General features: G+C 40.8%; 1 protein-coding gene across 5 annotated transcripts in view; it reads right to left on the bottom strand.

The window, feature by feature from the left end:
• The window catches only part of ARIH2 (ariadne RBR E3 ubiquitin protein ligase 2), a 49,103-nt gene extending 40,032 nt beyond the window's left edge, over nt 1-9,071 (bottom strand). The window contains exons 1-4 of one of the 5 annotated variants that reach the window (XM_042929278.1): nt 8,929-9,071; nt 6,110-6,171; nt 5,657-5,672; nt 4,092-4,436 (exon numbers count right to left, since the gene is read on the bottom strand). In XM_042929278.1, coding sequence (XP_042785212.1) covers nt 4,092-4,340 — 249 coding nt within the window. In that variant the 5' untranslated portion in view covers nt 4,341-4,436; nt 5,657-5,672; nt 6,110-6,171; nt 8,929-9,071. Of the gene's footprint in view, nt 1-4,091; nt 4,437-5,608; nt 5,679-6,109; nt 6,172-8,528; nt 8,862-8,928 lie in introns of those variants that run through there. The other 4 variants (XM_042929274.1, XM_042929276.1, XM_042929277.1 and 1 more) reach the window with 4 other exon arrangements.
• Nucleotides 9,072-12,119: the final 3,048 nt, after the last annotated feature.

The following is a 12,119-nucleotide window of genomic DNA, read 5'->3' as shown; positions in this document are numbered from 1 at the left end:
TAACAACACTTGTCTCCCGCCCACACCCCTAATGTGCTACTGAGAGAAGGAGCGCACCATGCACGAGATTCCCCTGGCCCATCACCAATGAAAGCCAGCCTAGACTGTCTGGGGTTCTCCCATGGCTGAGCTCCTTCCTGAGCAGCCAACAGCAAATGCCTCAGGATTTTCACAGAACAGTACTAACAGGATTCACTGAATGACAAAATTCCTCTTGGCTAACTAGTGCACATTTTGCAATAAAAATGTCTGTTACTACTAGAAAAGACCTCTCTCATCTATAACAATAACAATCAAGTAATCTTTGTGTGAGTTTCATATAAAAATAAATACAGTGTTTTAAAAAGTTAACTGTTTTCCTTAAACACTCATACCTACGTAACTGACTACAAATATTTGTCAAAGATTTTTCCTCTCCTACAACATAGTACCTCACCTGGCAATCATCTAATCTCTAATGACTACAGTGGACACTTGGAACATGGGCTTGAACTGGGCAAAACCACTTACATGCAAATTTTTTACACTACAGTACTATAAATGTCTTTTCCCTATGATTTTCTTAGTAACATTCTCTTTTCTCTAGCTTACTTTATTGTAAGAATACAGTACACAATACACATAACATACAAAACATGTGTTGACTGTTTATGTCACTGGTAAGGCTTCCAGTCAACAGTAAACTATTAGTATTAAGATTGGGGGAGTCAAAGTTATATATCGATTTTTGGCAGTATGGGGGTTGGCATCCCTAATCCCTGCATTGTTCAAGGGTCAACTGTATTCTATCTGTAAGATGACAGCTCATTCTAAAAACAATGCTTCTAGTTTTGCTATTATTTGAACACCAGTAGCTGCCCCCCCCCCCCCCCATAACAGATAAGCATTTTCTCTGTTGTCTATCCTTAGCCCTTAATCTGATTTCCTGGGAAGTTTCCTTTCTCAATTAATGATCTTACTCATGGATCTGTCTCACAACACATATAGGAAGTTACCCTGACACCAGGGGCCCTCATGACACCAAAAGCCCAGACTGGAATTTTAATATTTAAGAGAGGTCAAATCTCAAAAGGCAATAATAAAGTTACTTTTATGCTGAAGAATGGCTCATCCATTGGCAACTAACAATACACAACAAAGTAAAATAAACACAAGTATCAGTGAAAAAGTCAAGCCAGTCCTCAAACTTAGCTTTCATTCACAGACAACTGTTCATATGGCAGAGTTTTAAACCACATACGTGTCATGTTTTCTACTAGTCAAACACCTAAATCAATAAAATAATTAAGTATCTCAATATGTCATGGAGTTGTGCAAACACCATGATCAATGGGGAACACCAGCAGTGATTTGGATGATCACCACTGAGCTCCACTCTCTGATACACATGCAACAGGGGAGCTAGAATAGCCAAAGCAGCAATAAACACCATTCTGTAAATGCAGCACTTAAATTATCCCCTCCTGCCTCATGATATATTATATAGAAAAATAAAATATCACAAAAATAAAAACATTAGTTTTTAGCCAGTCTGAAAAAGAAAGATTGTGTGTGATTTCCTCTTTACTCTTAATTTAGCTGTTTTTGCCTAGCCTCTTTGGTCAAATTCCCAAACTACTTAAAACACCACTAAGTCCCTTTATATGTAGCCAAGCCACCAAAAGAACCCAGACCCTTGCTGCCCAGCCCCAGAAAGAAAATGGGTTATTAACATGCTCCTCAGTGAGGTCTAGGGAGGGGGGAAAAAAAAATCTATCTTCTACCAAGATCTAAATTTTCATGGGCTATTTTCTTCTTTGCTCCATTTTCTCTTTAACCCTTTCCTTGTGTTTCAACATTCTTCCATCTTTTTTTACTCCTTCATCTCTACACCAAGTACTTTTTGCTTCTTCTTTTCATGATCTTTAACTTTGTTTTCCTTAAAGACTCATACCTACATAATCGACTACAAATATTTGTCAGAGATTTTTCCTCTCCTATAATACCTTACCTGGCAATCTAATCTCTAATGACTATAGTTGACACTTGAACAACATGGCCATAATGCCTTTTCATGACAACAGAGAAGGATGTACAGCAGGGGACTAGGGAATCTAGCTCATACCAACAGCATCAGCTATTGTCATCAACAGTTGACAAAACCCACAGTATCCAAGAAATCACAGTATCCAAGAAATTATTCAACACCTACTATGGATGAAACACTGAGACAGGAATGATGGGGAAGAAAAGGAATAAAGCAGTTTCTGCCCTCTAAGAAGTGACAATCTAGTTGGAGAGATCATGCAAAAATATGCAAAAGGGTTAAACAAGATAAAACAGTCAGAAGACTGCAGTATGTGCTCTAATATACATGGGTTGTGATGTTTGGGCCCTGAGACCAAAGGAGAATACAACCACTATGTTGTAGGGGTCTCAAGAAGGCTTGCTCAGGAAAAGTATAAGCTAGACTGAAGGACCTCTGAGGGTATAAAAAGTGAAGAAGGAAAGGGAGGGCTTTCTCTGGGAGGAAGACTTTCCAGGGGGCTGACCCTGTATCAGCTTAATAAGAAGAAAGAATGTAAAATGGTAAATGTTACATGTATTTTACCACAATTTAAAAAAAAGGAGGACACGTGCCTGGGTCCCTCACCTGTCTCCAAAAGGGTAGGAAAATCAGCACAGATTGCTTGACAAACAATTCTTATGCATAGATGGAACATCCTGATGCACTTAGTCAACTGATAATCTCCAGCACATAGCCACACACCTGATGATACCTTTTCTATTTAAATGCCAACACTGTGTATAACCTAACAATATGGTTAAAGAAACGAGTTGATCAGATAGAGAGAGGTGTGCATTGTGAGGAAGAGACCTGATGCTTCTTTTTCTACCAGGGAAATGTCCTCTGGAAACAGAGGTCCCAGCAGCTTTGCTAAAGTTATGGTGTAGAAATCCCAAATCCAGATGTTCCAATGGGTCTCCATTCTTCAGAGCTTTCTGCTGAGCACAAGAAGTCTCCAATCCTTCCAAAAGTGAGTCACAAAAAAAGTTTTAGATTTCAACTTCCAACTAGCTGGTAATAAAGCCCTGACTATAAATCCAAGATATTAGTTAGCCTTTGCTGACTACCTGGAAAAAAAAAAATCCCTAAACTAGTAGATAAAGCAGCTTTTACAAAAATAACACAGCACATCTTAGTTACTTCCATTTAAATACCAACAATTATTTGGTTGAAATCATGCCAATGTGTCCTTGACCTTCAATTTGAGCAGAAAACAAGATCCATATAACAGTTTCTGAAGGAAGGTCAGCGAAAACAATGAAATAAGAGAAATGTCCCCACTTTCACATAATGGCCAACATTAGAAGAGAAAGAAAACATGCTGGGAAATTGTCTAAATGACATAAAGATATTCATAGCACACAGTGTTCTATGTGAGTGTACTATGTACTAGTCTAATATTACATAGCACAAAATGTGCATGGTAAGAACAATAACTGGCCTGGGGCGCAAGATTGAAAAGCATGCTAGTTTAAGTGTTAAAAATAAGATTCTTGCTGGAATAACCAACTCTTTAAATTTTCCATATAAAACCCCAAAATCAGTGAAACACAAGCTAAAATTTCTTTCAACATGAGACATTAGTTTATGATGCAACGGAGCTCAATTAGCACAGAGGCACTGATTATTCAGGGCATACCCTGGGTACCTCTCAAGACATTTGCCAGTCATTCATACATGGTCATGTAGAGGATGACAATCCTGAGGCTAATCATATCTTACCTCATAAAGTTTCATAAAACTCACTTTCTGAAACCAGTGTTAATCTATGCAATTCCGCTTCAATGTACTTCCAGTCTATCCTGAATCCACCCCACCCTTCCTTTTTAATTCTTAGTAATTTGGGAATTTGAGGACCTTAGATACACATATATTAGAAAACAAAGTGAAGCATCAAATGTGTCCAACTAATGCAGCATACACCTAAATTTGGTTTCACTACAGGGCCATTCATTTGATCAATACAGAGGAGACATCAGTTAGCAACAGCTCATATTTAGATTTAACTGGGGGCATTACACCTGGAATTGACAATACTGCTCACCTTTAGGACAGAGGCTAAGCTGGTCATGTGCTCATTGAGGGCACCCTCGGATTCCTTGTAGGTCAAGCAGGTGAACTGGTACTCCTCAGGATCAAAGGCATCGGCCCCCTGCTGCTCAACATCGCTGGCTACTCCCACGTAATAGTCCTCTATGTCCCCAGGGTCTTCATCCTCTTCTTCTTCCTCACAATTTGGGTCATAGTCCTCTTCATTGCTGTCAGACCCCTGGCTATTCATGTCCACAGACATCTTAGCATCCAGCCAAGTTGCAGATCAGGAAAGCAGTTTTTTTCCCCTCCCCCCAAACTTTACCACTTTCTCAAATGCATTAGTGTTTTTTGTCTTCTAAGGAAGGAAAAGAAAAAAATAAGTGTTACTTTCACTATAAGTTATAACAGTAACCATTCAAAAATCAAAATGTCATAGGCTGGCCCTACCCCCCATTATGGCCTATTCCAACTCTGGTCTCATACAGGAAACTTCACCATCATCTCCCTGCCCAAGCTTATCGAAGGGAAACTCTTTCCTTGAAGGGCAGAAGCAGCTAATGATGGTAACTTCACAAGAAGGGCCTCACATGGAAAAGTAAATAAGGAAGGCCATCTGCTCTATGTCAAGGGGTCAAATTCCCATGGATTTATCCTTCTTGTGGGAGTCCTTAAGAAAGAGGCACTGGGCGCCTAGATGGCTCAGTCAGTTGGGCATCTGACTCTTGATTTCAGCTCAGGTCATGATCTCATGGTTTGTGAGATCAAGCCCCACACTGAGCTCTGTGCTGACAGCGAGGAAGCTGCTTGGGATTCCCTCTGTCCCTCGCTCTCTCTCAAAATAAACAAACTTAAAAAAAAAAAAAAAAAAGGCACATCTCCACAGGTGAAGCAACCTAAAGGCTGAACTACCAAAGTTTAAAATCTCTTTGCTAATTACACCCCACTAACCGGTGACACATAAAGTACACAAATGACATAGTTCCTTCCCACTGTAATGTCTAGGAAAAAAATACCACTGTTCCACAGACATTGCTCTCAGATATCTGAAAAACAGGTGCATAGTTAGTTAAGAAAAAATAAAAGGCACAAAGCTCTTCAACATCCTCCTCTAGTCTGCAGAGTTAACTGATTTTTCAGTTTTAAAGGATTCTACTGATCCTTTCTTTTTTTTTTTTAAGTAATCTCTACACCCAGTGTGGGGCATGAACTCACAACCCCGAGATCAAGAGTCGCATGCTCCACTGACTAAGCCAGCGAGGCACCCCTCTGATTCTTTAAAAGGGGTACTTTGAGGCAAAGAAATTGATCCAATAGTGAAGGAAAACTACAAATTGAAGGAAAACTACGCATGTTCTGCCTTGACCGAATGAAGGGTAGGAAAAACCAAAATCTATTTAAGATGAAGAAAAAGAGTTCAAATGGAACAAGTTATTAAAAAAAACCCTCAGAGGTCAAAATGTTACTCAATTACAAATGAAAAGAGAATACTAGTTGAGAAAGCAAAACAATCACAAGTCCTAACTTCACCTCAGAGAAGATTTTGGTAAAAACCCATTAACTTTTCTGCATAAGTACCGTTCCAAGTGATCATCTGCAAGAAACAGTATTAAACAGTGATTTAAATCTAAAAACTAATAGGACTTTAAAATGCAAGAGCATCTGGATTGAATGGTATGTAAATAACCTCCATAACCAAATCTGGATTAAATGCAAAAGTATATATGAAGTCTATCTGACCATAAATAAGACAAAGATAAAAATTAAAACACATTAAAATGAACGTGTACTGACTCTGTAACCAGTCTAAAGGACTACAGAGCCACCTTTTAATGATATTATAAAAATAGCAGGGAATTGAAGTTTGACATGCTAACCATAAATGCCCAATTTTTTTTTAAATCACATTAATAAAAGGGAATTTGCAGTTTGACTTCTAACAAATTGTTTGGTATAGAATGACCTAATTACAAATAAACTATGGTATTTTTCCTTTAGAAAAAAAAAAGTTAATCTTTAAATTAAAAATACCTGTAATTCTTGAAGATCTTTCAAGATGTCACCCCAAATATTCTATGTCATATAACTTCCATCTAAAATGAAAAGACACAACTCTATTTACATTTTTTAAGTTGGCACCCTGGTTTTGCAAATTTATTTTTTTTAAAGCAAAGACATTTAAAAGGATATGCAGCAAGAGACCAGAGTAACTATGAAATTATTTTCTTGTAAGTCCCACAGAAACCTGTATGTCATTATACTGAAAAGAGTTACATGGCCTTCTAAAAAAGAAAGTATTCAAAGTAAACAGCTGATAATAATTTAACCTGGAGTACTGGTGATGTAAATAGATACCCAATCCCTCTCCTCAGTTTGGAAACCCACCACTTTGCTCCTATGGCTCAGATTTCCTAAATTACTAGCACAATTTCAATCCTAAAGGTTACACAGAAGTTAGCAAAGTAAACTGCAACTGGCTTAAAATGAGACTTAGTATAAAGTCACTTCCATGGTGATAATCTAATACAGAATATCGCCAATATTTCAGACCTCCCTTTACTCATGAAAGTTATTGTGAAATAAAAAGTGTCCCCCAATAGGATGTCAAGTAGGCTATATTAACATCCATTTGCTGCCTCTCTTCTGACATGCTCAAAGGCCATCCGACCTTCTCAGATACAGATCTCACTATCCAAAACTAAGTACTACTACGTGCTTACTCAATAAGAAATCTTATGTCTATTTCTTTATCCTTTAGGATTTCCTAGAAAACCAGAATTTATAACTTCAAAAAAATACTTCTAACACAGGTAAATATAAACTAAATGAAAATTAAAGTCCAATGATTATGTAAAATTATTTCTAAAATAGAAAACTGGGGCACCTGGGTGGCTCAGTCGGTTAAGTGCTGACCGGCTCAGATCATGGTCTCATGGTTCATGAGTTTGAGCCCGGTAAGGCTCTGTGCTGACAGCTCGGGGCTTGAAGCCTGTGTCAGGTTCTGTGTCTCCCTCTCTCTCTGCCCCCCCCCCCCATTGTGCTCTGCCTGTCTCTCAAAAATTAATAAACATTAAAAAAAAATTTTTTTAATAGAGAACTGATTTTTTAAATATCTTTTAACCTGTATTTTTATGCAAGATACTGCTTCTTGGGCAAATAAACTCTATAAATATTGTTCCCATCTACAAAATTTCACTACCAATATTAGTTCTCATTTAATGACAGCCAATTTCAGGTTTGACTCATTCTCACTAAATCTTCACAATCCTACAAGGTGACTATCATCCACTTCTTACAAATGAGGAAGCTACAGTTCAAAAAAGTTAAGTAACTTGTCCAGATCACACTGCTGCAACCACTATTACCCAGAGACAATACTTCCACAAGATTCATGACCTATGAGGATTCATAAATCTCCATCACCCTCCCAGAAAACCTAATACTATCTACCTGCAGAATCACAACAAAAGGCCATGCTTTCCACTTTCTCTGGATTTCTCCCCAGGATTGGAGCTTAGAGGTTTGCCCATAGGCTTCTCACCAACTAAATATTCAAGAAGCAGGGTAAACTTTCAGACTCCCCTCCAAAAAAGAGAAAGCCATTTCACACTTAGTAGGTGTTCTAGGTTTAGATTTAAACACTTAATCTTTTCAAAGTTAAAATATCCCTAATTCTACTTAAAAGAGTGCTGACATTGCTCAAAGGGTCCAGAATGTTATTGTCTTATTAACAGAACTGATGACAACGCTTTAACTTCCTTTAGATGTTAGCTATTATCCCTACACCCTAGACAGAAGAGTAATAGAAATTACTTCTCCTCCAGAGCCAAAGTCACATGTTCAAAAGACGTGACACCCTCCCTGGGCTAAAGGATCCAAACTGAAGACTTCTCTCTCAGTTTAAAGTTGACAAGAACAAAACACTTTTTGGCGAGTCCGACGATGTTTACTCCAGACATAATATTTGGCTCTGAATGGTCATTTACTAAGGTTAAATCTCCAAAGAAAACTACTTAGCACTTTTAAAATATGAACCAGCAACTTAGTTTCAAAACCCTACACTACACCATCCTAAGATGGTTGGCACTAGCCCCATGTGGTTATTAAAATTTAATTTAAAAATTAAATAAAACCTAAAAGTTGGGTTTTCAGTAGCACTAGCCACAAGTCAAATGCTCAACAGCCACGTGTGGCTAGGGACTATCCTACTTAGAAGCAGAAGTATAGAATATGTCCATTGTGGCAGAAAGTTCTACGGGACAGAGCAACAATCAGTACAGAGGTGAAGTCATTCGAAAACACGGCTGCCTCTCCCGCGGCTAGCACAGCAGCGTCCGGCGAGACCGCAGCTCAGCTCTTGGGCCGAATGTCGGTACCGAGGCGCCGGGACAGCCTCGAGGACACGGAGCCCACGCGCCAGTGGTCCCTTCGCAGGCGGGCGTTAACTAACCATGCGAATGGCACTGCGAAGGCTCCGAAAGATGACTGGAGTTGGAAGCCCCAGAGGCGGCGCGTTTCCCCGGCGCGCCCGGTAGGGAGGGCCCAGATGCGCCGGCGCCAGTCGGTCAGAGGCGCTGGCCTCCGACCTCTCCACCAGCTGAGAAGACGGCGGGAGGAGAAAAAACTGAGAGACGCCAGGCGCCCGCCCGCCCCGGCCGTAGCCTTCAGCCGCCCCTCCGCGGGCGGCGCTGGGAGCTGAGACGGTGAACCGACGGCCGGGGGGCACGGGGGCCTCGCGGACGGCGACGAAGGCGGAGCCCCGGCCGGGCCAGGGAGGCGCGCGGAGAGCCCACCCCCCCCTCCCCGGCGCGCCGGGGTAAACAAGGCCGCGACCTGCGCCGCACACTTACCGGGAGCCGCAGCCCGCGGCCGCTGAGCCCGGGCAGGCCAGACCGGGTCTGGCCGGGCCAGACGGATCGGACACTGTAGCAGAAGCGGCAGCGGAGGCGACGGGCCGACGCCGGTCAAGGCCCGCGCTCCTTCCTCCCGCGGAGCCGTCTCCGCAGCTCCGGAAGTGCTCAGTACGGTTGCGTCACTTCCGGCCCGGGGTCGACCCGCGGTCGCTGAGGTCGCGACTGGCGCTGGGTATTAGCGTCCCTTGGCTGGCGCTTCGCTACACCTCAGCACTCAGATCCCGAGTGTGAGCGGGGTACGGCCGGCTCAGAAGGCTGAGGGAGGCCTCGGGGGAGAGGGGTCGGCTTATTGGAGAGTGATCAAGGCATTTCTTCCGGCTTTCACCAGCGCCGCCCGCCAGGATATTTAACCAGCGTTTTTCTGATGGACTCCTCGCTTCACTGTTTGAATTCGAGTGTAGCGCACAGAAGACATAATGACGTCCGTGGAGTGGATAAAGGACTATTGTTTCCCGGCCCCTATCTGGTGGAAAGAGAACTGGGCCTTCGGGTCAGCGCGCCGGGACGGCAATTTCTGCCTACACTCTCAGGCTGCCGCCTGGTGGCCCCCGAGCCTCAGAGACCATCCGGGCTCGGCTTTTCCTTTTTACTCTTCCGCCCAGTTCTCCAGCTTCCCATTCACCGTACAAGAGTGAATAGAAATTTTGTTTCTTAAATTCCACATTGCCTTGCTGCACGGTTTCTTCAAACAGTATAGGAAGTATGTGCTACCTTGTCTCCCCATAACTTCTAGGACCTGTTGCCAAGTATTGTGGGTAGATAGAGCCACTGAGGCTCACTCAAGTTGCTGCTGGACAAGTGGAAATGCGGGTGTGAAGCGGGTGATGTTAGGGAACATCCTGGCTGTTGAAGTCCTCATAATCCAAACTATTTCCACCCATACACAAGTCGTGTATGTACTGATATTCAAGATAACTATGCGTAACGAGTTCTTTAGTTCTTGCTTTTTTTTTCTTTCTTAGTTCTTGCATGTATCCTTGTATCGCTTTTTTTTTTTTTTTTTTTTTTTTTTTTTGAGAGAGAGAGAGAGAGAGCTTGAGCAGGGAAGGGGGTAGAGGGAGAGAAAGAATCTCATGCAGGCTTCACACTCAAGGTGGAGCCCAACGCAGGGTTCGGTTTCATGACCTTGGGATCATGATCCCAGCTGAAATCAAGAGTCGGCTGCTCAACCGACTCAGCCACCCAGGCGCCCCTCCTGTATTTCTTATACATGGTTTTCAGCTTCCAGTTTAACTCAGAGCATGTACTTAAATAAGGTGCAGCCAAGTTCTAGAAAGCCTCACACCCCTCCCCCCCAAAAAAGAAACAACTACTTGAAAGCCCAAATTAATTTGGAGTGAAAACTAGTAGCAATGAGTAACAATTGTAGGATTATGAATTTTATATGCATTAGCAACATAAAAGTCTACTAAAATCCAATGTACTTATTTCATTTGTTTTGACAAAACATGCCTTTAAATTAGCAAAGAACCGAAGATATATTTTGTGCAAATGAAATCTCAGTTTCATAGCTGGGTTCTCACTTTGGGTTACTGGTAATACTCTCCAGCAATTAAAAGGGAACAGTCTTTCTGTAGCATTATTGGATTTACAAAATATAATTTGTTCATGTGTCAAGTACATGGGTGCACATACAATATATTGGAATCCTATGTGTTATCCTTATTTGTTCACGTGTCTTTCCCCTGCTAAAAGTGAGTTTCTTAAGGGCACAGATCCAACCTTATTTTCAATATTACTTTATTAAGTAAACATTTATTGGGCTGATGATAATATTTTTAACTAGTGGAAATTTCTCTCCAGGAAATAGAGATTTAAGAATTAAGCCAAAACATATAAAAACAGGGAGGGGAACAAAACCGAAAATACGGAGAACAAACTGAGGGTTACTGGAGGGGTAGTGGGAGGGGGGAATGGGATAAATGGGTAAGGGGCACTAAGGAATCTACTCCTGAAATCATTGTTCCACTATATGCTAACTAATTTGGATGTAAATTTTAAAAAAATAAAAAAACAAGTTAATAAAAATAAATAAATAAATAAATAAACAAACATTTTAAAAAAAGAATTAAGCCAAAACATTTAAGGATATGCATAAAAGTATGTGCACAGATATGTGCTTTGGAATGGTGATTCAAATAGAAAATGTTTGCAGGATCCAAAATGTCCCAAAGTAAGAGTTTGTTAAATTATGGTAAGATATATACAATAAAGAAAACCATTAACTATGATGCTGTACTAAGACGTCTATTGACAAGGAAAGGTATTTTTGATACACTCTTAAGTGATAAGAATAAGAAATGAGATGTGTACAATATTACATTTTCAAAATATATATGCATGTAAAATGTATAAAGTCTCATGATTTCTGTGGTACAGGAATCCAGACAGGCCAAGGTGGGAGTGGATTATCTCTCCTCCTCAATATCTAGGGCCTTAGCTGGAATGCTTGAAGGCTAGGAGCTGGAATCATGGGAAGAATTATTTACTCATACATCCAATGGTTTTTGGTGGCTGTCAACTGGGGGCTTAGCTGGGGCTGTTAGCCAAAACACATATACACATGACCTCTCCATGTGGTCTGGTTTCCCTGGTAACATGATAGCTAGGTTCCAAAGACAAGTGTCTTAAGAAAAATAGAGCCAGGTGGAAGCTATATTTCTTTTTATGACTTTGCCTTTGAAGTCACACAGCTTTCCTTCTACCACATATTATTGGTCCAAGCAGTTACAAATGTTCTCTGAGGTTCAAGGGAAGAAAATGAAGCCCCACCCTTGAGGGAGGAATACCAACATTGTATCACATTGTAAGAAAAGCATGTGGAATAGGATATATGTTGGTGTGGCCATCTTTGGAAAATATAATCTATCACATCACATATTACATATATATACCTTATACATGTAGCTTTCATCTTTGCCTTTATTGATTTGAGTTCTGCAACTCATATATTGATACATTAAAGTTGTGTAAAATTAATACAAAAATGTTTATAGCAATGTGAATATTCCCATTAACTCTGTTCCATTCTCTTTATCCTATCTGGGGTTATTACCACTGTCCGAATCCTTTCTATTCATCTACCTACATATCTATATTCACAGCTATACACACACATTTACCCCCCC

This window comes from Panthera leo, chromosome A2 (genome assembly GCF_018350215.1).
Source record: "Panthera leo isolate Ple1 chromosome A2, P.leo_Ple1_pat1.1, whole genome shotgun sequence".
NCBI lineage: Eukaryota > Metazoa > Chordata > Mammalia > Carnivora > Felidae > Panthera > Panthera leo.
Note: the sequence above shows the minus strand (reverse complement) of the source record. Positions and strands in the feature narration are given on the sequence as shown.